Source organism: Lucilia sericata, unplaced genomic scaffold (genome assembly GCF_015586225.1).
Source record: "Lucilia sericata isolate MDLA Ls3-8-SP2 unplaced genomic scaffold, ASM1558622v1 Contig000051F_arrow, whole genome shotgun sequence".
Classification (NCBI taxonomy): domain Eukaryota; kingdom Metazoa; phylum Arthropoda; class Insecta; order Diptera; family Calliphoridae; genus Lucilia; species Lucilia sericata.
The window spans coordinates 923,702-951,598 of record NW_023994087.1 but is presented as its reverse complement, the minus strand read 5'-3'; the positions used below and the strand labels follow the sequence as shown (position 1 = coordinate 951,598).

At 30.9% G+C, this 27,897-nt stretch overlaps 5 protein-coding genes across 5 annotated transcripts; 2 read left to right on the top strand and 3 right to left on the bottom strand.

The window, feature by feature from the left end:
• Positions 1-723: 723 nt before the first annotated feature.
• LOC119615989 lies at positions 724-3,515 on the top strand. The gene is made up of 5 exons (XM_037972087.1): positions 724-1,127; positions 1,808-2,062; positions 2,190-2,330; positions 2,391-2,533; positions 2,596-3,515. The coding sequence occupies exons 1-5, from the start codon at positions 819-821 to the stop codon at positions 3,164-3,166; spliced, it is 1,419 nt and encodes a 472-aa protein (XP_037828015.1). The 5' UTR covers positions 724-818; the 3' UTR covers positions 3,167-3,515.
• Positions 3,516-4,620: 1,105 nt separating this feature from the next.
• Positions 4,621-11,129, bottom strand: LOC119615987 (GTP-binding protein Di-Ras2). Its single transcript, XM_037972084.1, has 5 exons — positions 11,065-11,129; positions 10,407-10,581; positions 10,059-10,244; positions 9,795-9,965; positions 4,621-9,739 (listed from the first exon to the last, which is right to left on the bottom strand). Exons 1-5 carry the CDS (start codon positions 11,127-11,129, stop codon positions 9,575-9,577), a joined length of 762 nt encoding a protein of 253 aa, XP_037828012.1. The 3' UTR covers positions 4,621-9,574.
• Positions 11,130-14,950: 3,821 nt separating this feature from the next.
• On the bottom strand, positions 14,951-18,599 carry LOC119615980 (DNA-directed RNA polymerase III subunit RPC2). Its single transcript, XM_037972076.1, has 2 exons — positions 15,930-18,599; positions 14,951-15,866 (listed from the first exon to the last, which is right to left on the bottom strand). Exons 1-2 carry the CDS (start codon positions 18,480-18,482, stop codon positions 15,015-15,017), a joined length of 3,405 nt encoding a protein of 1,134 aa, XP_037828004.1. The 5' UTR covers positions 18,483-18,599; the 3' UTR covers positions 14,951-15,014.
• A 500-nt stretch (positions 18,600-19,099) lies between these two features.
• LOC119615981 (integrator complex subunit 5) lies at positions 19,100-23,443 on the top strand. Its single transcript, XM_037972077.1, has 10 exons — positions 19,100-19,888; positions 19,948-20,277; positions 20,362-20,706; positions 20,779-21,040; positions 21,116-21,488; positions 21,557-21,614; positions 21,679-22,043; positions 22,104-22,383; positions 22,438-22,580; positions 22,645-23,443. The coding sequence occupies exons 1-10, from the start codon at positions 19,327-19,329 to the stop codon at positions 22,951-22,953; spliced, it is 3,027 nt and encodes a 1,008-aa protein (XP_037828005.1). The 5' UTR covers positions 19,100-19,326; the 3' UTR covers positions 22,954-23,443.
• LOC119615982 (serine/threonine-protein kinase stk11) lies at positions 23,335-26,173 on the bottom strand. Its single transcript, XM_037972079.1, has 5 exons — positions 25,262-26,173; positions 24,891-25,213; positions 24,630-24,824; positions 24,160-24,323; positions 23,335-24,097 (listed from the first exon to the last, which is right to left on the bottom strand). Exons 1-5 carry the CDS (start codon positions 26,003-26,005, stop codon positions 23,871-23,873), a joined length of 1,653 nt encoding a protein of 550 aa, XP_037828007.1. The 5' UTR covers positions 26,006-26,173; the 3' UTR covers positions 23,335-23,870.
• Positions 26,174-27,897: the final 1,724 nt, after the last annotated feature.

Sequence of the window (27,897 nt, the reverse complement as noted above, 5' to 3'; positions counted from 1 at the left end):
CTCTTTCCAGATATTGAGATAGGCGAAATTTGAGCTCGATTAAAAGACGTTAACACGTACCGATCGTCGCTAAAAGTTCCAAAAAGCTAACATATGAAGCTATAACTCAGAATCACTTTCTGAGTCGATTAATCCATGCCCGTCCGTCCGGCTGGCTGTCCATGTAAACCTTGTGCGCAAGGTACAGGTCGCAATTTTCGGCCCAACGACAACAACAAGTCAAAATTTTGATCAAATTTTGTTGTGCTTCTTTAAGCGATTTCGTGCGATTTATTTTAATAATAATTATTATTAAAACTTAAGATTGTGACATAACGTGACCAGACATCTTACATAAAGCGGGATTAATTATGTTCAAGATGTAACCAAAAATATTCCTTTAATTTTATATATATATATATATATATATATATATATATATATATATATATATATATATATATATATATATATATATATATATATATATAATGCATAGAATTTGAAACTGAGAAAATCTTGAAAATTGGCTTTCTCGTACTTTTAACATTTAATATATTTTTTAATGAGATCAGATTTAAAATTATTCTCAACCGTAAAGCTACTGGATATTATTTACTGTAAAGTACGCAAACACACCTTATAAATTGGTCTAGATTGAATAAAAATCGCCAAATTGGCACCAGTGGTATGAATGCATTTCGCGCTTTCTGTTTTCATGTTTATTTTGGTTATATTTTTTATTGACAGAGTTGAAATTCTGTTTTGTTTTTGTTGTGGCACATTAGAAATAGTGGCAAAAAAATTTTAGATTTGCGTTGTTTTTCGTGCTTTGCGATATGAAGCGTGATATTAAATTTGTAATATTTTATTTAGTTGCGATACAATTATGGTTCATCAATTGTGTAAATGCAGACGCTGAGGAAGATAGTTGGATGGATGCAGATGCCTGGGCAAGAGATCATCTAGGTACAAATGCATTTCATACAGCAATTGGTAAATGTTGTAAATGTTCAGACGATATAACTATTTCTGGCAATTCTGAAGTACCATTGAAGGAACAACAACAAACAATTGGAGAAGATGCAGCGTCAATAATATATTTTAAAAAGTTCATTACAATGTTGTTTAATCGGAAACATTTCAAGGTAAGATTAAAAACGGAATCAATCGAACATAATTTCATGATTACATGACGTCATAACCAAAACTTATTACTTATGGTGTAGGTATATTACAAGGTTTATTACACGTTTTTTGTAAATTTAAAAATTAAATATACATACCTAGGTGCCTACAAAATATGAACTTTTCTTAGTTCATTAGTGTCTAAAACTAACTAAGGAAATATATTTTAGATGGCACAAATTTTTAAGAAATCAAAAATTTTCAATATTTACAATTAAATAATAAATAAAACATTTGATTTTTTTCAAATAGTATTTATGATTCACTCATTTCTAATATATAAATACATTGTATATGGTAGAAATGGGGTTCCCATTTTTATATTCAAGTAAATGAAATTAATAAATGCGCGCTAAATTGGAAAAAAAATATTATGAAAATGGTTAAAGACTCATCATGTATGCAAATATAAATAAATAAAATTTAAAACAAAATTTCCATTCAAAGTTGAAAAAATCAATCTGTTGCCCGATGTTTATATTTTAGTTCTTTATTTTATTGTAATTTTGAACATACCACAACTTCATAAATCATCTAACAATAAACAGTTTTGTATGCATGTATTTATGTATAAATGCTTTTATTCCAAATAAAGAAAACCAATATATTTTTAAACAAACATAATTATTTAAAATTTTAGTATGATTCAACATTACAAGTATATGAACGTTCTGTTGTGTTTACTGTTGAGTCATCTCAACTGGATAAGCTAGAACAACTGCAAGACCCTCGTGATTTAGACAACATACTAGCGGATATTTTTAATAAGGTGCGTGCTCCAAATATGTTCAGCGATGGTCACAAGCAACTACATACAACAGAAGCATCATCCGGATTCATAAAAATAGTGTTTGAAATATTTTATGATATGTTGCATCTAACAAAAACATCTGAGGTATTTATTTTTGAAACAAAAAGATTCATTAGTTTCTACTAATATTCCAAGTTGTATGAAATAACTTTAAGTTAGTCGGATGATACATATGGATTTCGAAATTGAAATGTATTTATTTTTTTGTCAGGTACGATTTCTTTTAGTTGTTGTTATTGTCATACTAATTGCCTGGATTTTAAACAATCGCTTTAATATTGGTTGGTTGTCTTTGATTTTTGGCGGCATCTTTATATATGGATACCTACATACTTACCTGGAATGCAATAGGGTAATTGCAAAACAACTTTTATATTGTTTGTTTTTACTCAACGATTACTCAATTTTATAGGAACTGGAAGTAAATCAAATGTTGGAAATCTTAAATCGCGACAAGGGAAGCGATAAAGTCATTAAAGAATCAAGGATCGTAAAATTTTTGAAAGGCATATTTTCTAGTGATGACCCTCAGGATTTACAACAGCAAAAATTAAAGTAATTAAAAGTTAATTAAAAGTTAAATATTACTGTGCATATTTATTATTATTTTTTTGTAGACAATCAGCGAAATTGTCTTTAGGTTTTTGCAGGCCTGATCATGTGCTAATAATGTATTTTAATGACATTTTCCTCAAATATTTACAAGTGCTTTTAGAGCAATGCACCATAACGTTAACATCATTCAATGGTGCGCTAGGGTTTCCCTACAACATATTGTCGGGAATTCTTCTAGTTTGCATAATTGGGTATATTTTAAAGTTAACTTTTAAATATATATTAAGTCCCTCTGCATGGGCACATTTAATGCACCGGAATCAAACTTATCAGCCAGAGCAAGCAGCTATTAAAAGCAGAACAAACTCACAAAGTGATCGCATATCTGGTGATAATTTGAAATTATTATTGAATGCAATAAATGCTGCACCTCAACGAAATACAGCATCATTGGCAGCCGTGTCAGGAGTAGAAGACCTAAAAGAAGCTATAGAACCACCACCGTCCAAAAATATTTCACCAACTCTTGATAAATGTAAGGACAGTAGAAAACAAAATAATAATAATTCAAATGAAAAGCCGTTAAATGAAAACACCAATGTTACGGTTGAAGATTTGCCCGATGATTCATAGTACATATTTAATATTATTTCTGCTTTGCAGTTTAAAGTCATTATTATAAGTGTTCTAAATTATGTTGATATTAGTATTCGCTTAAAGTTTGTTTATGAAAGCAAACAAAAAAAAATATTTTTACGATTTGTATTTGATTTTTATTAAATTATTTATTTATATATTTTATCATATGCCATTTTCCAGTACACCTTTGATTTATAGTTATAGAGTCGTTAAAACAATTTTGGGTTTGAATCTTTTACAAGAGTAAAGCTATGTATGTACGATTATTTTATAAAAGCAATCATCATTACCAATGTTTTATATTTATGAAAACTAATAAAATAAATTTTAAATTTACAACAGGTTTAACTGTGAATATCATTGTCATGGGATTATTCGGTTAAACCAAATTTCATTGGATAATCCAAACATTTCTACTTTTATGACAGGCTTGGCGATTACATTTTCAATTACAATCATTTAGGAAGTTATTGTAATTGAAGCTTTACCAATTACAATTACTTGTAACTGAACATTGGAAAATTAAAATTATTTGTAATGTTTAATTGAGCAATATCACAAGTATGTAATTGTAATTGGAGAATATTTAATTAATTGTAATTGGGAAGAATATTTAATTATAATACTTTTTTATTTGCACCAAGGATAGTACTATTGGATAGTAGAACTGCCGGACTTAGAGGTGGTCAAAGTTGGACATTTTGGTCATACAGGATTTTATTAAAATGGGTGTAACTTTTCACCTATTGGTCCTAGCAAAAATTGTCCAAAGAAGTTTGTTGCCAAAAATTGTTTTTAATTTTTTTGCTCAAAAGGTCTTTATAGTCCCATAATGGGTTGCGGGTGGGATATCAATTAAAAAAAATATTTTTTAACTGAAGAATAAGATTTTTTCAATATTTGACACTAAATTTCCCCTATTTTTTCGAAATGGACGTTTTTGTTGTATTTTTGCTCAAAAGAAAGCTTAGACCATCTCCTTTAAGAGCTTTGTGGTCACTTAGTGGGATGCGAGTGGTATATCTATAAAAAATTATTAAAAAAAATAAATTTTTTTTTGGAAACAATGAATCTGAACACCTTTGGACAATTATTATTAGGACCAATAGGTATCACCAAAATGTCCAACTTTGAACTCCTCTAAGTCCGGCAGTTCTTGACCGATAGAGATGAAAAAATTCATTCAAATCGACTTGACACGAAATTGCCCATATATAATTTCTAAATTATTTTTATGTTTTCTCTTCTTTGTCATCTGTTTAATACATTTTTTAAAAATGTTCTCATCAATTTGCTGCAAAAGCACGGCTCTGACACTCAAAGGTAAATTTTTCTAATACTGAATAAACATCGAACTAGAGGGAAAAAGTGCAGTTTAAGAACTTTCTTCAATTTTTAAATGTATATATTCATTAAACTAATGAAACAAAATGATTATTTTTATTTTTAAATTACTTTATTTTTCAAATGTTTTTTATTAAATTAATATTGTTTATTATGTATGTATTTATGTTTTAGTTGTACATGTAATAATTAGTAATATTTAAATAGAAGTATGTATGTATTTTGTATATTGTTCAAACTATTTATATATTACCGATCATAAAGTATGTATTTTGTTATATTTTCACTTTATTATATTGTAATATTTATTTCATTAACGGTTTAAAAACTACATTGGGAGAAATTTTTAATTTATTAAATAAGTTCTTTAAGAAGCATTTCCTTTTTTTGTAATATGTTTGTTTTTCTATTAACTTTCAAAGCAATTTGAGAAAAGAATTAATTATAATTTAAATCTAAAGCTCAAGTTAAATAAAAAAGAATACAATTATATATGTATGTATATGCACTTGTGTGCACATCGGATACATTAGAACACCGCTTTATTTGCCGTTCCATATTGAAATATAAATTACATTCAGGCAAAATGCCACTATGTGTATATTGCTTTCTTAAAGCAGTAATAATTATTATATGTACGTGTATGTGTGTATTTATACTATAAGTATATGTATGTATGTATTTATAAATATTATGGCAAGAATCAACATCGAGGGGTGGTCTAATGTATTGTTTTGGTTTTTTGTCTACCGATGTAGACGTTTACTTAAATATTTAATAATAACGATTTAAAAAAATATTATAATGCAAAAGCCAAATTTATATTAAGTTAAAAAATGTTAAATATTTAATTATTCGTTGTATGTTATATGAAATCTTTTTTACAATTATGCTTTTTTCTTTTGTATATATGTATGTACATCATATATGTATGTATGTATTTATATCTGTTTAATTAAACTTTTGTTTCTTTTTTTAATATTACCGAAATAAGTATTTAATAAAAATGGAAAGATGGGGTGGTTCGTCAATAAAAATAATTTAGGTGTTCATTATATAAATCTTATTTAAAATATTGGTCCTCTATCGAAATGGATTTTTTAATAGACACGTGCAGAAATAATACAAATAATTAATAACGAAACTGAGCATTAAATAATAAATTCAAATGTTTTTTTAAACTGTGTATGTAGAAGTAGTTCGGTGTTGGTGATTGCATTGTGCTCGGGTATGATGATTTTAATTATTCATAAAATGGGCACTCATTATAAGCCGAAATAGAATGCGTTAAATGAAATGGAACTAATAATTTAATCCGGTTATCTTTTGATATTTTAGTTTGATTAAAATTCGAAAAGCTATGAGAAAATTTTTTATATGATCTCAAGCATAATTTTCTGTGTAATATCAATATTTTGGCTTTTATAGGCTATGTATTACAAATAAATGAAATAAAAAATAGGAAAAAGACTGAATTATAAAAAAAGCATTTGGTACTTCTTTTGTTAAGCAAATACAAAGTACGAATTTTGATTGCAAAAGTTAAAAACAAGAAAATCAGTTTAGATTTAAGCAAAATATGGCCCACTGAAATAACAACTTCGACTAGCACATTTTTATTATTTAAGAAATGTTTCTAAAATTGTATAATATTAAACAAATTAAGTACATACTAACATTATAAATCTATTTTTTTTTTAATTTAATATATTTATGTATTAAAACATAGTAATTAGGTTTTTTTTTTGTTGTAGTAATTAAAGCTTTTTATACTTATCAAATAAAGTTTCTAACAATTAATACTAACTAATTTCTACAAAAATAACTGCAATAAAAAGCAAACAAACAAAAATAAATAAAGATTTAACAATGTTATTTGAACTTATAAAGTGTTTTTTTATTTTATCGTGTTTTTATATGTATGTATAATGAATATATGATTATCGTGTTTTTATATGTATGTATAATGTATATATGTATGTATTTATCTTTTTTTTTCTTTTAATAAATATTTTATTTTGCTTTGTAAAACTGCCTAATTATTCTTAAAAAATATGTTTTCTTTAAATATGCTTATTTTGGTAAATTGTTCAGCAAACAATGGATTTCTTTTTAGTATAATTCTATTATAAATGTTATTTTTATTTTTGTGTGGCTTAAAACACATACATATTAGGCGTGGATTGTATAAATATAATAGGACAAACAAAACTAAGTAATTGGAAAAATATTTCATTGCAATTTTATACAAAAACCTTGAATGGATTACAAACATTTGTAATAAGTGTATCCAATGTAAGGCACGGTAACACAAACGATAAATCCAACTAACAATTTGACAGCTTTTATTTAAATTAATTTGGTTAATTAGAATACATCGCTCAAAATTTCATATCTTTTTAGAAAAATAGCATACGTAATTATTTTATGAAACTGTAATAAATTTTTAAATTGCAGATTCATAAAAACCTGAAATATTTATATACTGAATCCATTAAATCTAATATTACTTATACGTAGACATGGTTACAGGCAAAAGGTTTTTTGAAAATATTAATATGTTTTTAAAAGTTGAGATTTTAGTAAAATCATTTTTCATATGTATAATACAATTAGCTTGCTTTGTTATATTATATATATTTCTTAACAACAATTTGAGCTTATATCTCATAAAATTAATTTCATTGTGTTATCGTTTGTGATAGAAGTACGTTGGAATATTAAAATTCTGTAAATTATAGATATTTTGTCATAAATAAGTACATACATATGGTTAATCTGTGTCCCTTAAGAAAAGAAAAAGATAGTTTCACATTAAATAAATAGAATTCCAGCTAAATCATGCTATACCTACCTACATTGCTGTTAAAACTTGTTTTATATTTTTGGCAAACAATATTTTAAACGTTATAAAAGTGGTTTTTAGGCAGAAAGATGTACAAGTGGAGAGAATAACTATATTATGAAAAGAATGGCATTAAAATCGGTTCCCTAATCACAAATTTTCGAAGGAATTAATTATTTAATGCTTAGTTTTTTCTTAATTGAATTATTTTTCAAATATAATTCAATTCTTCAAACACATTCCCAGAAGTTTAATTCCGAGAAATAATTCTTTAAGGATTAGTTATACATAGTTGTATTAACTTTCCGATAAATTAATTCATATGAAGTGTTAAATTACTTATGAATGATTAAATTTTATTTACATTTAAACTGTTGCAAACTAAATAAACAAATTTTATTAAATTTTACATTTTCGAAATCGACCTTTGTTGGCAAATTTACGAGTTTTATAGTTGGAGTACTGACTTCCTCCATACATAACATAATCGGTAAAAATAAATTTTAAAGGAATATATATGTATATATATTTGACAACGTTTTCGGTAAATTATTATATATGTAAATTTAAGGACCTGAATTTCGTTTAAATTAAACTTAGGGTCGGTTTTATAGCATACAGTTAAGGGAAAAATATTACTTAAGTTTGAAAAATTTCATACAAATTTCAAAACTTAAGTGACTTTTCTTCCTTAGAGAGAACTGCAAAACCCAGCATTAGTTCTCAAAATATTTGTAAGTAAAATTCCTATAAACTTATGTTAATTTCCTCAATATGTATTGCCATTTTACATTGTAATCAATTTTAAATACGTAAGGAACATATTTAGCTCATACAAGAGCAAGTGATTTTAATAGCATGTTAAATATAAATACATACATATAATACTCATGGAACTTATTATTATTATTGTTTGGAAATTATGTAATACTACTATTACGATTTCAAACCTGTAGTGGTAAGGACAGAGAATTAATAGGTTAAATAATTTTCAACCGAATTAATAAAGTTAGTAATTGTAACAAGACTGAAATGTGTAAAAACCCAAATTTGTTTTAAGATTAAAATTAACATGGAAAACCAATAACTATACAAATATTAGATTTTTTGGACACGATATTACGAAATATTTTGAAAATGAATTTTAAAACATAATAATCTTTTTTTGTAATGACTTTTTCGATGTTTCATCTAGCTTTTACTGTAATTGAAATATTTATGTTTATGAATATTGAAACATTTATTATCTAGTGCTTAGTTTTATTGGGACTAAATTTAATTTACATAAGTATGTATGTATTTATATTTTGTTACAATATCTTTAAAATTTTAGGAATCTCATAGGATAGTCATAGATAGACATTCAATTAAACTATATTCATACTCTGCATACTATCGAAGAATGTACATAAACATTTATAATGTTTATATGTATATACGATTATGTAAGTAGGTATGTATGTATGTATGTATTTATTATATAAAGTAATAGTAGTAGGTAATATGTAGTATAAGAAGTATGTATGTATGTATTTCGTAATAATAGTTTGGTCATTGATTGTTTTGGCCAAGATGCAAACTGAATTTGATTGATATGTATTTTATTTTAATTGTTATAAATATTTCGAGTTTTGCAGAATTTTTATGTGTTGTTGTGTATCTGTTTAGTAAGTGATGAATTTTAAGTTTTATTTTTTAGTGTCTCAGTAGTTGTGCGATTCGAAAGCAATTAGAAAAATAGAATGAAACAAATTAAAAATATGATAGCGTTTAGTTAAAACTAAAATTAGGTGCATTATTAGATTAGATTTGGATTATTAAGTTTAGGTCGTAGGTATTATTAATATTCTTTTCAATGTTTCAAGAGCGCTTTTATTATCGTGCAAATTAAGAAAAACTTATTCTTGATTTTTATCCCTATGTGTATGTAGTATGTATAAAAAAGAAACTTTAATAATTTATACATTTTTAACGAGTATTTTTGTAGATGGGTTTTTGTTAAATCATATTAAAAATATTTTTTAACAATATTTATATTAAAAAAAACGAGTATATTTATTGGCGAAATAAAGCGCCATAATTGGCAAAACGCACTGTATTAATTAAAACTCACTCACTAGTGCATCATACATTTATGTACCATATGCAACACAAGTATTTCCTAACAATGATGACGATGATCACCTCGTATTGTGGTCTGTCTGTTTGTCTACTTACATAAGTTTACATTTTTCTTTGGCACCGCTTGTACTACCTTCGCCGTTTTCAGATATTGCGCCATTGCTTTCTTTAGCTTTCTTCTCCTTTTTCTGTTTCTTTTTGGTTTTGTTGTCCAACTGTAATGATACAGTGCGTGTTTTTTCCAAATTTAACAATTCCTGAAAAGAAAAACATTTTTATGTTTATTTTTTTTAATATCTCTTATTAAATTACCTGAAAAAGCTCGGTAACGTTGTGATTCGTTTTTGCTGATGTCTCCATAAAGGATATATTCCAGCTTGCAGCCTGCGCTTTCCCTTCCATTTCAGATACAGTTCGTAATTCATCACTTTCATCGCATTTGTTGCCTACCAGCATAACGGGAATATTCACAACATCTTGACCCTAAAAATTTATGCCGAAAAAGTTTTAATTTTAAATTGACTTATTTTTTTGATTTTGTTTCCTTTTTAGATTATGTAAGAATATTTATTTTACCTTTAGTTCCTTTATAAGGTTCCAGATCGGTTTTAATTCCTCCAAACTTTGCTTTGAGCAAACAGAATATACTAATATAAAAGCGTGACCTTTTGTTATCGACAACCGTTGCATTGCAGGAAATTGATGTGATCCCGTAGTATCCGTAATTTGAAGAGTGCAAATATTTTTATTGCAACTTATTACCTGTAAATAAAAATAAAAAACATAACACAATCTTCCACAATGTAAATTTTAATACATTTTTATCTAATTATAGAGAAGCTTAATGAAACTCTTATTAAATACTGTTATAAACGGTAATATTCTATTGTTATAAATTAAACAAATTTAATTTTCATTCCTCACCTGACGATATGTGTCCTCTATAGTTGGTATATATGATTCTCGGAAGGTACCTTTTATAAAACGTAATACTAATGAGCTTTTGCCCACACCACCAGCTCCAAAAACAACAACCCTGTAATCGTTGTTGCTCTGTTCGGAGCGGGTCACTTGATTCTTTTGTTCCGTAATTTTGAGGCTGTTTTAAAACACGATAAACTTGACAAAATTGGGAATTTCAACTGCTGTGAAATGCTGTTGCCCCGTTTGCGGTTACCAGATTTCAAAACAACAATTTATGGAAACTTTTTATCGTGTAACTTTCTTCATTCAAAATCCATGAGGAGTACTTTTGTCTGTATGTAGTATGTTTATAAAATCCACTCAAGTCTGAAAATAGAAAATAGTACTCTGTAAACTAAAAATAATTTAAAGTTCAACTGTTTAATGCATATTAAAAAAAGATTTTCCACAACATTAAAATCGAAAATGTCAAACTGTATGTGGGATGAACTTCAATTGTCACACCTTTGATGCGACATGCAAAAAAAACTAGGTAGGTATTTGCAGTTTATACATATCAATGTTTCATATTTCCTATGCCTGTCCCGACAATCCACAGTGATTTAAATGGACATTGGCCAACAATTGTAAAGAGTTGATCACACACGCACATACAAACTTGTGTGTATTTTCGTATTTATGTATATAAATCGAATGTATAGGTTTCAGATTGACACATGACATTATTTTCTTCATCAGGTTTATTTTTTTTATTTTACAGTGGGTGGAACGGTTTTTGCTTCACACTTTAATCAAATAGCCACTTGCACGAATGATGTATTTGAATCTCTTGATATTGGAAACAAACCAAGAAAATCATACAGAAACATTATTAAGTTTTGCACTTGAGATATACTTTTAATTTTTTAATTACTTTTCTTTTATTTAGATTTTTCCTTCCTATGTTACCAAATGTGTTGGCATTCTTCTTTTCCTACGTAATTTAAGTATTCGTTGAAATATATACATATATGTACACACACGTATACTTGTTAATAATTTGGTTTTGGTTCTTTAATACCTACAATTAAAATGAATTTTTATTTCGTTGTAGTCCTATGAATTCAAAATATTCGTTGTTGTTTACAAAATTGATATTTAAAATCTGATAAAGTATAAATTTTTCTATATATTTTTTTCTATATTAAGAAGAAAGTTAACACAAAAACACACACGCACACATAAAAACTCATAGAACGAGAAGGAAGAAAGAATAACTGTTATTTAGTTATTTGGTTGCATTTAGTACAAAAGTTTGACAAGATAAAATTTGTAGTAAGTTTTTCGGCGCACACGCATAAAAAACAACAACTCTGTCGGTGTTAAGTAATCAAAGTTACACTCGAAAACGTTTGTGAGTTAAGTATAATAAATCACTAGCTGAGACAGTAATTATTATTTTTATTAAAAAATCAAATTTAACTAATTTATGGAAACATCTAGTGACAATTTTCCAAATATTAGATTCGAAATTTCGAAGTTATTTTTTTATTTAATGCTCTTAAACACTAACTATTGTCATAAAAAACAAATAAAATAAAAAAAAAACTTAAAAAATTAATTTTTTTTTCACCTTCGTGAGAGTTTGTTATAATTTCAATTTGTATTAATTTCCACAATATAATTTTACGACCCCAGATACCTTTGTTAATATGAAATAAATTATAAAATAAACTTATTTTAAACACACTATGGTGAAGGGTATATGAGATTCGGCAAAGGCGAATATTGTTACTAGTTTTACTTTCAAGTTCTTCTCTAAATTTGGCGTATACTTAATATTTGTAATATCAATAAATCATGTACGCGTATACGTACAGGTGTCGTTAATAATATGATCTATAGTCTAAAGGCCTAACTATAATATGCTTAAACAAACTGAAGTCAGCTTAAGCAACTGTGCGAACACATATAAAATGTATGTGACAAACTATAATGTACTTAAGAGAGTTTCGTCAAGTTTCGTCAAATTTTATTTGCTTAAGCAAAGAGCGATACTGACAGCACATTACGTACGGAATCAATTGTTTGTTTATTATACACAAAGAAAATAAAGAAAAAAATGGAAAGCTAAAAGAAAATTAATTTATTTCAATAAAATATTTTGAAATATGTATTTTTTTTATTACGTGTGTCACATAAATGTGTAAATGGAGCTAAATTGTTTTGAATACACGTAAGTACATTATAGCCACCTAAAAGTTTCCTCGGATTTTCTTAAACATTTGAGAGACTTTTCGTTCGATTGTTACATTACCTTAAGCAAGCTTATGCACATTATAGTTGGGCCTTAAGTCTATATTTTTAGTCTATAGTCTAGTAATATAATAATATGTATCTTGAATGCACTTGATGACAATATAATATTATTTGGATCAACAGAAATATAATTAAAGTTCTATTTGTGGCCAATTTCTAACATTTTCCAATTTCGAACTTACAAATTAAAAAAAATATATTTTTAAATTACAAAAATTAAAAATGCATTTGGATGTTTTATGATATTTTACCATTTCTTAAATAACTTTTTAACAAATCATACGTCTATATGTTTATTTTTATTTGATCTTATTTAAACCAAATTTTTGCTTATGAAACGTACCTGAAAGTATGGTATATTTTGTAGTACTCATTTCAAAAAACATGAAATTTTATTTATGTAGTTATTTAATTTTGAGTTTTATTAAAATCGATTCGAATATCGCAGAAATGAGTAATCAAAGATATATGTAAGTTAAAGTTGAGCGATATTTTCACGACTGTGATTTAATCACTGTGATTGATAATTCACTGGTAGCTGCTGTGACTGAAATGATCAAATAACAGTTACTTGCAATGTCGTTCGTTTGAATTTTTACCTTCTAAAATTCATTTAATTTTTGTTGAATCAAATACGTATTACAAGATAGTATGCATGCAATTCGACATTTTTTCATATAGTAAACTCCTCTCGCTCTGATGACAAAAATATTATTTTGTTTAGTAATATTTATGTATATACTTAATATAAGATCCAATAAAATACGAAAATCGAAAAAAATATTAATATTGCTTTGCTTTATAAGTGAAAACCGTGATCACAGTCACTGTTTTAAAGAACAGTGATTTACAAATCATGTTCACTAAGAACGACGTTCTTTAGAAATCACTGTATCGCTCATCTTCACCCGATTTTCGTTTTTTTTATATAAAAATTTTTTTGATGCACTGAAAATAATCCATGCTAATATACACGAAAAATGTTGTACATTGTACGAAATGATTCGTGGTTTCGCACCACGAAATTCCTTCGTAATATATACGAAATTGTACGAAATATTTTAGTAAAATGCAAAATAATTTTATATAATTATAGAAAAAAAAATTTCATTTTACGATTTTTTTAAAGACATAAATATGTTAGTTCTTTTAAAATAATTATTGTAAATTTAGAAAAAGATTGCGAATTAAAAAAACAAATTATTATGTTAAAAAAAAAAAACATAAAAAACTACAGAAAATTAGGCAGCTAATTAATTTCCTGTAAATTTAAAATTACGTTTAATTTAACTCGCTTAAAATTACGAAAAAAACAAAAAAATTCGTAACAAAATATTTTTTTTTTTGTGAAATCAAAAATAATTCTTGTATATTACTAATTAATTTTGTTACGAAAAAAATTCGTTACTTTCGTTAAATCCCAGCAGTTCGACGGGACAGTCCCGAACTGACCACTTAACCTACCACTTGTGGTGGCCCCTAGCCACCTGACTACCCAGGTGACCAACCATTTTAACATGGGCTTGTCCTACGAGGAAGTCAATCGTCACTCTACACCCCACAAAGATACAGTAAAGAGACGATTGCCTCCGCTCTCGCTTACAAAGAGGACACTAAAGTGACGACTGTCTTCATTCTCGATTACAAAGGGTACATTCGTGACGAATGACCCAAAACATACGAATTACGATCATCCAGGTGGTTAACTATTAGTGGAAATTACTGTCTTTTTCGTATGCATTGACTCTTTGTCGAACTGCTGGGATATTACATGTCTTAACAAAATTATTTTTGTAAAAGAAAACAAAGTTTCTTAATATATACGAAAAAAGATATTACGACAGGTTTTCGTACTTTCGTAAAATTAGAAAAGGGGTTGATTAAACAATATTTCGTATTATACACGAAATTTTCGTATATATTACGAAAAAAGTAGTTTCGCAATGTTTTTTCGTAAAGTTATGCATGGATTATTTTCAGTGTGGAAATATGTATGTTTAACACAGATTTTTTCTATTTTCTCAATTGAAGTGTTATTTATGGATCTACACCCCATTTTAGGCTTTTCATGTCAAAATCGATTTTAAAAAATATCGATGTGAACACTGAGATTTATTAGTTTCCTCATTGAATAAACCTTTCCCGATTAAGACGGTATTTAAGGACCTATTGCCGATCTCATGTCTTGTCAAACGCTAGACCTATTGTAATGCAGCATAATATGTTATGTTAACATAATTTTCATACTAAATTAATTGTCAATTAAAATTGTTTTTGTTATTTTATTATAATTTACATCATTACAAAATCTTAATAATTTTGTAGCTTTAGTTTTGGAACAACATTCATACTTGTCAGTTCTTGAAAGAGTAATTTACATGCATAGGGCATAGATATTTTGGAAACATTGGCCGACGATTGACAATAATGACACCATGAACAATATGCCAAACGGCCACAAGTTTTACATACATCAACATCAAAGGCATCAGATGAAATCATTAGGCGTTCCATGATCAACATGCTGGCTCCATATGATATCAGACAATCACGTTCCATTTCACCTAAACGTAAACCACCCTCGCGACTTCTTCCCTGTGTGGGCTGTCGCGTCAGCACGGCTTTAGGTCCTCGAGCTCGAGCATGCATTTTATCTTGCACCATGTGCTTAAGTTTCTGATAGTAAACAGGACCAGAGTATATGTAAGCTTCAAGACTTTCACCTGTTATACCGGAGTAAAAATAGTCTTTACCCATATAATTAAAGCCATGCTTAAAAAGTTCGTCCTGAATATCTTTACACTTTGAGCCACCGAATGCCGTACCATAGTGAAATTTTCCCTCCAACAGACCGGCTTTTCCTCCTAATAGCTCCAACGATTTGCCAACTGTCATGCGAGAGGGGAAGCCATGAGGATTCATAATCATGTCAGGACATATACCGAAATCATTAAATGGCAAATCTTCCTGATCAACTATAAGACCGGTAACACCTTTTTGACCATGACGAGAACTGAATTTGTCGCCAATTTCTGGTCTTCTTGTTTGTCGCAGTAGAATTTTGATGAGAAAGTCTTCCTCGCCATTAGCAGAAACCATAACTTTCTCAATATAACTGGGTTCAGGACCTTTATATGATATTGGAACGGCAGTGTATGATATCTAAGAATATAAATTAGAAACGATTATTTTGCGTAATAACAACTAAGGAATATCTCGCCTTACCTGAGATGCTTGACCTGTTTGTTCAATTGGATTTATGGAAGTGACAGCCGGCATTTCCTTGTTTATCAGAATTTGCTTATTTACTACCATTTCCCCAGGTGCCACAATACCATCTGTGTCTAAAGCATCGTGTTTAAATATCACTTTATTGGTTAGAGCATCTTTCATAGGTCCCATAATGCGATCGTATGTTTGGTTAGCATACCGTTTGACGGTACATTTTGAATTCTTGTATATAAGACAACGTCCATATCCACGATCTATAGATGCCTTGTTTAAAATCAATGCATCTTCGATATCATAACCGGAATAGCTCATTACAGCTACAGTCGCGTTCTGTCCTGCTGGCAATTTGTCGAATCCTGTTAGCTCTATGGTTTTCGATTTAACCATCGGCGCTTGCGGATATACCAAATTGTACATCAATGTATCAATTCTATTCTTCTGATTGTATCCAATAACTCCCATAGCCTGCTTTCCCATAGCACATTGATAGGTATTACGGGGACTTTGGTTATGATGTGGATAAGGAACTAAACCGGCACATACGCCTAGAAGCGTAAATGGTTCAATTTCTAAGTGTGTTGTGGTGTCTGGGTCTATACCGTTTTCATTCCATGCAATAAAGGAATCGTTTTCTTCGTTCACATCAAGATATTCGACTAAGCCGTCGTGCAGAAAGTCTTCAAATTTTCGTATGCCCCTCTTAAGCTCCTCAATGTGGTGTTGCTTAACAGCTGGTAGACCCCTTCGTACAATAATATAAGGTCGACATAGACGACCACCGTCGGTATGGATATAGACACAACGTTGAGTGTGAGATGTGTGAATTGATACGAATGGACCAAGTCGACCTTTGCGACGCATCATACGAAAAACTTCGACCAGACGTTTGTAACTTATGGTTAATCCCAAAATGTTACCATTAATAAAGACAAGAAATACCTTAGAATTGTTAATTGCATCTCCTCCTACAAGACGAATGTCTTCTACACCAGCGTTAAAAGCCAGCCGTACTACGGGTTCTTCTTCGACTTCCGTAGTGATGTGAGTCATTAATGCCAAATTTTTCACTAAACCACAAGCCTCACCCTCAGGAGTATCTGAGGGACAAAGCATACCCCATTGACTGGGCTGCAGTGAACGAGGACCAGATACCTTTCTTGTTTTTTCAAATTGTGAATTTACTCTAGTCATCATTCCGAGGGCAGAAATATAGCTAAGTCTTGATAAGACCTGTGTTACTCCAGCTCTTTCCATTTTGAAACGTTTGATTGTCCAGTTGCCGGAGGAAATAGCAGACTCAAGGCCCACTGTGATTTGAGCTGCCCTGATGTGTTTTACAACATCAAATTGAGCCGCTTTAACTTTTGGTATATTTTTGTCCGCAATCATTTTCAACTCCCAGTTCATGCGCTTGAAAAGATCTTCAAACATCAAAGAAATTAGAGATCCGGCCAGTTCTAGTCGCTTGTTGCCGTAATAATCTCTGTCATCGACGGCTGAGCTATCAAGTTCGGCAGCCATTACACGTCTTATCATGAGCGAAACATAAATCGATTTAATTTGAAAGTTGAAATTGTCAACTGGGACATGGGCTAATATCGTAGTAGTCAATAATTCTCTGGCCTCATCCGCTGGCGTTTTGGAGGCAGCCGTTTGAAATCGTTTCACCATCAACTTTGAGCCCATATACTCTAAAGCTCTTTGTTGGGTGAATATCTTTAAATTAAAAGCTTCTAAAAGTGAGGGTGCAAAACGGTTTTGAGTTTCGGTACTTGTGCCGATTAACGACATTATTTCCAAGTCAGATACCACTCCCATAGCTTTAAATATTACGACGATCGGTATGTCATCAACCATGGAGTTGTGTTTTAAGTAGTATTTACCATGTTTACTTAAAACCAAAGTTCGCGATTTCTTTTCATGTGTGGACGAAGTTACCTGACACTGTACCGTACCGTTAAATTCCTCTGTAATCATTTTATTCCACGATAATTGTTCCTGAATTAAAATGACTTTTTCTTGACCTCGAACAACAAAATAACCACCGGGATCTAAGGGACATTCGTTCAACTTGGCCAACTCAAACTCTGACTTTCCCGACAAAACACAGTTCGACGATCGCAGCATGACCGGCATTCTTCCAATCAATAAATTATTTCTAACAATTCGTTGTGCTCCACGAGTATATTCAATGTCTACAGTTATGGGAGCCGAGTAGGTTGTGTCTCGAAGTCGACACTCATGTGGCGTTGTTGGTTTCGTTATATTGAACCCATCTTCTATATCAGGTGTACCTACACGTACGTCCAAATATTTCAAGTAGAACATTGGATCGGCATCACTAACAACCGTCTCATTTGCCTGCACAATTTTCTTAATATCCACATTAACAAAATGATTGAACGAATCAATGTGTTGTTTCACTAAACCTTTAACCTGCAGAAAAGCTGGAACCAGCTTCCATTTTTCATCCAACGGTTTAATTGCCTTGGCCCAGTCTTTGGGATCACCTTTCCATGATTTGTCTGACTTTGTATTGTTCTCCATTCCACTGGCTTATTATTTATAATACCTTATTAAATTTCCACACTACTAAATTTGTTGAAGCAACATTTTCAAATGTGCGAGCGACTCGGAACACGCAGGGATGGATATTGTAGTACTATTATTAATAGTTTCGGCATTTTTAAAGAATAGTACCGGCATTGTAAATTGGAAATATATGAGTAGATACATAAACTAATATAATTTATCGTTTTTAACACATAATTAATAATTACTACTGTAAACAATTAAGCTCATAAATTTATATTGATCATTTTCAAAAAGTACAATATTTTTGGCTTTCAAATTAATTTGCATATTCCCATTCCTGTTGTAACATGTGAAAACCAAGTAGTTGCCACACAAAATACTGATATGTAATATGAATTTAGACAAAAATATATTGCAAAACTAAATTTTGTTTGATTAAAACATAAATAAGTTTTATAATTTATATATGTATTTAGTTTATTTTTTTTAAATAATATATTTTCGTTTGTTGTTTATAATATACATTAGAGTTCTTACAATACGACAGTATCGTGCATTCATGCAAATTGGTGTCTGTTGTGCGTTGTTTTATTTGGTATAGAACTGTCAAATGAACTTGTATTCATTCCTCTTAAAGTGCTAAAAATCACAGATATAACAAAAACAACAAGCAAACTTTGACAGAAATGTGCACTGAATGAAATATTACTATCCACTTAACTTGTCTCTATATAATTGTGTATCCAACTATGTTGCTTGAAACGCAGTGAAATGAAGAGTTAATTAATAATTATTTACGATTAATTTGTTATAATTGCAAATATAAGTACATATAAAATTATTATTATTATTTAAAATGCTGAAACAACATATACTAGTTGAACTCAAACAATTCATACAATATGTGAGTGCTTATCGTGGCGGGAATCCTAAAACATTGACATCAAATGCGCTGGTGCGCACATCGTTGCACTTGTTGGAGGATCTTCCGGCTGCACGAGAAATAGTTTTTGAATACTTTGCCCTAGTAGCTGAAGTTGGCGTCCAGAGTTATGTGAATACGGCAAATGTAGATCTTCAGACAGGAGTTGGTATACAGCAGCAAAAGTTGGGCACAAGTCAACAACAGCAGCAACAGCTGACAGTGTCAATGGAAGATCCATGTTTCGAATTTATTCAGCTAGCTTTGGAGAACATGGTAAGTAAAGGACCAGGAGCCTGGGGAGCGGTCATAGCGTCATGGTGTTTGGATCTAGTTGGAAGTCTATCGGACAAATATAGTAAACGAATGTCTATTGGTGCTGCCTGTAACTACTGGCTTAATTGCAGTACTATGCGCGGTCTACTGACTTTAATCAGCATATGTTTTCGCAAACTTACAAATTCAGAAGCTGAAACTTGTGTCGAAACGCTTTTAGGTGAGTAATTTGTTTCATTGCCTAGAGAATAAAAATTGTGAAATAGAATTTTATTGCAGCTGCATATCAACGGTATTCTATGACTTTCGATTGGGTCGTAGCACGTTTAGGAGGGTGCTTTCCTTCGAAAATTATATCGCAAATTTTGCAGTGCAGCTTGAAAAGGTTTGCTGATGATTATCGCTGCCAGTTTGACTCCGAAATAGGAATTCTAGAGTATCTTTGTTTCGCCCATGAACAAGTGCTTCGAAATTCGGTTCGAGATCTTTTGCAAGAGGGCCTTCAGCCCAAGAAAAATTTAGATGCTTTGATAGTTCCGTTTCTCTTAGAGTTTGGCAACTATTCCGACATTATATTGCAAAATATGGTCAGTGTCTTCTTAGATTTATGTAAGTTTTTGACTACTCTTTTAAATTAATAGTGTTCTGCAATTAACGTTCGACTTTTTGTCGCCTATAAACCACGAATTTTAGATAATGATGATATGAGAGCAGTTATTACACAAAAGGCACCACTTTGGATGTCGAACAGACTATTTGCAGATATGCAGCCTTCACTAAATAATATTGTTTTGCGTTTAAAATCTCATGGGGCTAAATTATTGATTACCGCCTCAAAAATGGGGGATCATAATGCTTGGTGTCAGGACTTTTTGGAATACTCTTTGCAGGAGTTGGAACAAATAGTGTTGAATGCGAGACTTTGTCCGCTTATGGATGATTTGGCTACCGAGGAAACAAAATATATGCTCTGGAAAAGTTGTCTCAGTACGAACATTTATGAACAGCAAACAGCTGTTCGACTGATTTTAATAGTTTGTATGTCTATTAGTTGAGATTGAATTCATTTAAATTTGGAGAAATAAAAGGGTATATTTATCTCACTTTCAGCTACACAACATTCCCATATATACTACCAAACTATTTCGGAATTATTACGTAAATGTTATTCTCATAATCCATCTGGACTCGGAGCCGTTATACGTCTAATTGGAGGTCAATCTGGTGTTGTTGAGTTTCCAGACATTAAGCCGGGTATAAAAATGGTTTTGGAAGATGTTTTACTCCAAGAACAATTCAAAAAGTCCCGTTTATCTGCAACAGACTATTCGGAAGCATTTAACACTTTTAAGAACCTCAACACCTTAACTATGTAAGTTTTAATATCTACAATTCTTACTTTCTTTTTTTTAACTTGTTGTCTTATAATTAAATTTTAATTTGAAAGTATGCAAAAGAAAAGCAATGCGTCATGTATGAGACAGCAACAATTGGTTTGTACTTTAAATGAATGTTTGGCAAAAATTTTACAAATACTAGAGGTTACTCTTACGAAACTTATTTTACATATGGATGCAGTAGCATCTAAACGAAGTGATGAAAAATATAGAGAAATGCAAAACCAGACGAATAACAACACGATCCATGTTAATGGCTCATTGAAAAAGCAAAAAATTGAGTTAAATACCGAGGAAAATATGGAAGAAGCGGGAAATTCTGCAGGATGTTTAACGGATCGTCAAGTATTAGCTCATGCTATAATAGACCTGCTGAATACTATTGAGGCAGGATCTAAAACAACGGTTTTGCGTTCCACTGAGGTACGACTCTTTACGTTTGATGCATTGTGAGATTATTTAAGCTGGTATCTTTTTTTATATTTTGTCAGGTTTTGAAATTGGCCGTTTTGAGTGTTAAATATTTCTTTATCAGTTTAACAGAAAAAAGCAAGTATTTATTTGGAAGTCAGTTTAATATTATATTAAAGGTTTACTTTTTTATTTTATTTAGCTCCTGCAAAACGCGCGGAAGCTGTAAATCGTTCGTACGAGTTGTTTCAACGACAATGTCGAGCTCGAAAGTCCTCTCGTTCTGCTTGTTTGAGGGAGTTGATTGAGGGATCATTGTTTTATTATGGGTATTTATTTGGGCAGTACGAAGAACCTGCATTTGATGAATTACAAATACCAGACCATGAAATGGTATTATTGCAAAATCAAAAACAAAGTCTGGGTCCCAATGCGAATCGTTCAATTTTACATGCTGGTGTTATTGGCCGAGGTCTTAGACCCGAAAATATTTTTATTGGTGAGGCGTGTCCTCCTGAAATACAAACTCTATTTCTTAAGGCTTTGGATGTGTGCTGCAGTGATTATGTACGTAAAGATATATTTTTTAAATGCGATAACATTGTATTTCCTTTTTTCATTCTTCAGGACCGTCAAATAGTTGTAGAAGCTTATTCAACTATATCGCTTTTACTAGTAGAATTGGTTTCCACAGATGTGATGTATAATGGTTTACCCTTTCCAGACGAAGAATTTACAAAAGTCACAATGGAAAGGGATTTATTAATACGACGTGCGCTCTTGACATCTCCTATACTTTGGGCATTATTAGGATTCATTGCAACTCATAGACCAGCCCTTTGTTTTTCATCCGTTCTATTGAGAGCTCTTTGTGCCACTTCCCTACATCAGTGGAGAGCCAAAAATGGTATGTTTTTGTGTTCATGGATTTGCCTAAATAACATTTTTATATTTTTTACAGTTAACAAATTCGAAACAATTAATCAGGCAGGTGAACTATTGCAATGTACTAAAAATCTTTTGAAAATCTTGGCTATGGGACAATTGTTACCGCCACCCCTATCGAATTTACACGTTATTATAGAACATTTCGAACCACCAGAGGTAGAACAGTGGATTAGAGTGAATTTTAAAAGATTACTTTAAAAATGATTTTGGTGTATTCTAGATTGCCCTGCTATTGAAAGAGTGTGTATGGAACTATTTGAAAGATCATGTACCATCACCGGCGTTATTTCACGTTGATAATAACGGTTTACAGTGGCGTAATGGACAATTGTGTAAAATACCTCCACAATATGTGGATACTTTGCGAAATCTCATGCAAAAGAAATTAACAAAGCTTGGTCAACATTATTATCAAATGTTTATCATGCCTGAAGTTAATTTACAACAATTTCCTTCCACTTCAACAGCATTATCGATAAGTACAGCCACACCTATAGAATCATTAAAAAATATTGAAAATTTATCCTGATCTTACACATCCGCTATTTTCAACAATATCACATAAATAAGATGTCATTTGCAAACACAAACGACTTAAAATATTCCGATATCTATAAAAACAAGAATAATTTAATTGCAATCAATTCAAGTCAAAAACCAAATGGTAAGTTTAATATGTATTTTGCAAGACTTGTTAAGAAATGATAAATAAATTACACATCTGAAAAAACTCAAACAGAATAATAGTGCATAAAATGTTCGACTTAACGCCGGAAACATTGTTTTAGCAATTGCGTAGTTTCCGTTTGATTTTTAATAGTTTCGGGCTAAAAATGGAAAATATTTTGAACCGTATATAAACCTATTTTTTTCTAAATTAAACAAATATCCAATTTACCCAATATATGTATTTTTACATGGTAATATGCAAACATTCAGGATATATTTATTTCAGAGTTGTGTAGTAATTTAAATACGTGTAACTAATAAATTTTAAAATTTATGATTTTCACTATAAACTAAGCAACAAAAAATTTTAAATTTTCAACAACTAAAAATATATAATACATATACTAAAAAAGCTTGCCCAATTTTGTAGACAACTAAATAAATTACTAGTAAAAATAATATGTATAATAATGATAGGAAGAAAATCAATCACTTTTAGAGATTAGATGAAATTATTTTTTATATTCAGAAAAAGGAAGGACAACAAACCAAATGTTATTTCTCCTCGTGAAATGTAAAAAAGAATCTTAATATTAATTTGTAAATATTTTTATATGATTCCTTGTTTTATACATAGATAATTTGTTTAATTTGTGGGAGGTTGAATGTTTCTACTTAGAAAAAAAAAACAAACGAAAACATAGTAACTATTTATTGGTTGTTACTAAAAAGCCTTTGTGTGTTTGGATAATTGTGTGTATGTTGATTGAAAGCCTTCTAGGATGGTCGACAATTTGATAATTTACGCACAGAAATGCACGACGTGAGTTTTTTGGCCCGCCTTTTCAGGGATGATGACTTCTTCTCTTTGGTATGATGGGAAGCTGAATTAGAACACGAAGTATGAAAACCACTAGAAGAGGCTCCCATCCCCGTAAACGTATTATGCTGTTGTTGAGCTTTTATTTCAGCAGCAGCTGCTGCGGCTTTTCGAGCTAGTTCCTCTGGAAATATACAACATCATATGGAATTTGTTCTTAAAAGGAAGCTGTAAATAAAAACATACGATTTAAATCATGTTCGGTGAAGTAAACTTCTTCTAAATCTCTTTCCGTTTCATAATGATAAGCATCTAGATAAGGCAGTACTGTAGAACGACGGTATTTGTCATTTTTCAATGGTGGAATGGGTATCGGTGGTCCCTTTTCTTCAGGAGCGGATATAAACCAACTAAGAATTAAAAAATTATTTTTTATAAGTGTTATCATTATCTACATATATGTATGTATACATTAGAGCAGCAGAATACAAGAGTGCGTGTTAATATATTATCTTAAGTTTTCAGTGGTAATAACGTAAAATTTGTACACGTCTGGAAACATTAATTAGGATCATGAAAATATACATACATATACAGCAAGAACTTTATCCAAAATTGACTTGAGTTAGTCAATGAAGTTTCAGATCTAGTTTCTAGTAATATCGCAATTTTTTTTAAATAAAAAAAATAAATCAAAAATGTCACTCCATACTTACGGATCTTTTCTAATTTGCTGTATATTATAACGCTTATCAGGGTCTGCTTGCAACATGCCTAGAATTAAAACAGCAAGTTTGCTATCTAACTTATACAACCAATCAGGAGCTTCCCATTGTCCTCTACCAATATTTTCCAACAATCGATAAATGTTATCTCCTTCAAAGGGATAGAGGCCCGTGCAAAGATTGTATCTATAACGGACAATAAAAGTAGTAAATAACACAAACCAATGTAGTGCTATTTATGTATATACATACAAGGTAACACCACTGCTCCAAATATCAACTTTTGAGCCAGAAAAAGAATCAAGCCCATTTGCTATTTCCGGTGGTTGAAATGCAGGAGAACCTTGACCAGTGGTGCATGTGTCGTCTGGAGCAAATAGTTCTAATTGTTCGGCTACCCCGAAGTCGGAAATTTTTAACGTTTCATCTAGTGTTAGCAAAAGATTTCCGGGCTTAATGTCTTTGTGTATTACACGCATGCCATGAAGATACTCCAGGCCATTCACCAGTTGACGAAAATAGCGGTGTGCTTGGAATAAGGGGATTTTCTTTTCGGGAGCACTATCAAGCATTTCCTGAAATAATGAATGTTAATAATGAATTTAACAATATTTATTTCTTACCTGTAGTCCTCCTACGCAGTATTCCATAATCAAGTACATTTTCTGCTTTTCGTCGTTGTACAAAACATCCAATAGCGCTACAACATTCTTGTGCTTTAACTGTTTAAGGAGTTGAATTTCGCGTTGTACATTCTGTTCGCCGTTTGGTATACGTCTTAATTTACGTTTTGTAAGAATTTTCACGGCTCTTCGACATAGATTTTCGGAATCTAAAACTTCCTTTACTTTGCCATATGAGCCCTCTCCAAGAACATCACCCATCACATATTTTCCCACCATCTTGATGTTTTTCTTTTTCTGTTGGTATATAATCTCGGCACTGTCCACTCGATTAAACATGTTCCCAATGTCGAGTGTAGCCAAATCCAAAGTATCAATGTTGTCGTCGTCCAACCATGTTACCTGATGGTGGTATTGCTGCTGCTCACTTAGCAGGTGATTGCCAGCTTCTTCCCCACCTACAAATGCTCCACCATAGCCAGCGTCCGCAATGTCCGGGTATGTATCCAAATGGAATTTTGTGTTTGCCAAAAGTACGGTTGAGTTTTCGCCGCCTGCGGCTTCAATTTTTCGTTCATCATCATGAAACTTGTGTTGTTCATTCGAGTTCTTGCTCTCTGCTGCCTTGGAATACGATGGCGAAGGACTTGCTGTAATTTGGGTGCTACTTGGGCCCTGGTGATTGGCGGGCTGGTGAGCCTTTACTTGTACTTCCATGGTTACATGGGCGCTGGTCACAGTCATTTGGATGTGTTCCTCGTTGTATGATTTATCAACTACTCTATACGAATCTTAATTTTTCAACAATCTTTATTTTGTAAAAATTAAGCAAATAATTTCTTTTTTCAATCGCGACAATAAATTACATGTATAACCAGCGTGGCCAGATTTCTTTCAATCAGAATGGCCACTTTACAAAAAATCTCACTGCGAAAGAAACAAACGTAAAACTAGTAAAAACAACTAAAATAAAAATATTTTTAATTTCTCTTTGCACAAATTTCTCTAACAAAAACTGTAAATTTTGGTATATATTTATGTTAAAAATGGGTATTTTTAATTTAATTTTTATTTTGAACAGTGATTGGAAATTATAGCAATTTTAACCTTATGGCAGTGCTATGCATTTGAATAAAAAAAGTTGGCAATTTGTAAAGCAGTAGTATGTGAAAACATTCATCCAAAAAGTATACTTTTTTGATTTAGTGCAGCCACAAACCATTGAATGAATTTGTTAGCACTTGTAGGGAAAGCCGATTATTAATTTTAAGGGCCAAATTTTAGGTGAAAGATTGGCGATTAAAATTAATACTCGAATGTTGTTTTTGAGTTAGTTAATTTTGGTTGCTAGTTTAATCGCCCAATGAGGTGGTTTAAATTTGAGCAAGAAATGCATGTTTACACTATGCATTGGTTTGGTAGCAAACAGTGACGTTTTCTGTTGGAATATTGTATAAAGAGCTTCAAACATACACAAATGCGTTGTTTATGAAGCAAATACCACAAAATTTCGCATAGGACAGTTTTTTGATCTCTGAAATAAAATTCTGAATTATGGCGGACATAGGACCATAATTGGTCCTACCCCCCATATAAGGTCCCCTTTAGAAAATGACTAAAAAGCTGATTACTAGCTTAAAAATACGAATATAGCAATGAAATTCGACATACATTAGTTTCATGCGAGCCAATATCTCTCCACCAAATTTTATGTGGATCGGTCCATAATTGACCCTACCCCCCATATAAGGTCCCCTTCAGAAAATGACTTTAACGCTCATTATTGGCGTAAAAATACGTGTTTAGGGAGAAATTTCGCGTAAGCTAGTATCTTAGGAGTCAAAACCTTTCTACCAATTTTTATGTGGATCGGTCCATAACTGACCCTACCCCCCATATAAGTTCCCCTCCATAAAATTACTTTAACGCTCATTACCAGCTTAAAAATAGTATTGCAATGAAATTTCATATAATTAAGTTTTATACGAGCCAAAATCTCTCTACCAAATTTTATCTGGATCGGTCCATAATTGACCCTACCCCCCATATAAGCCCCCCTTCCGAAAATGACTTTAACGCTCATTATTGGAAATTTTACCTAAGTATGTATCTTAGGAGCCAAAACATTTCCACCTTATTTTATGTGGATCGGTCCATAATTGACCCTACCCCCCCATATAAGGTCCCCTCCATTAAATTACTATAACGCTCATTACTGGCTTAAAAATACGACTATAGCGGTGAAACTTAACAGAAGTATGTTTTATACGAGCCAAAATCTCTACCAAATTTTATGTGGATCGGTCTATAATTGATCCTACCCCCCATATAAGGTTCCCTTCAGAAAATTACTTTAAGGCCAATTACTGACTTAAAAATACGAGTATAGCAATGAAATTCGACTCAAGTAAGTTCCTTGCGATCCAAAATCTCTTAACCATATTTTGTGTGGATCGAGCCTTAATTGACCCCCCACATACAAGGTCCCCATCAGAAAAATAATTTAACGCTCATTACTGGCCTAAAAAACGAGTAAAGTGATGAAATTCGATATAAACATGACCTGTATGAACCAAGATGGTTCTAAAAAATTTTACGAGGATCGGTCTATAATAGACCATCCCATAATGACTTTA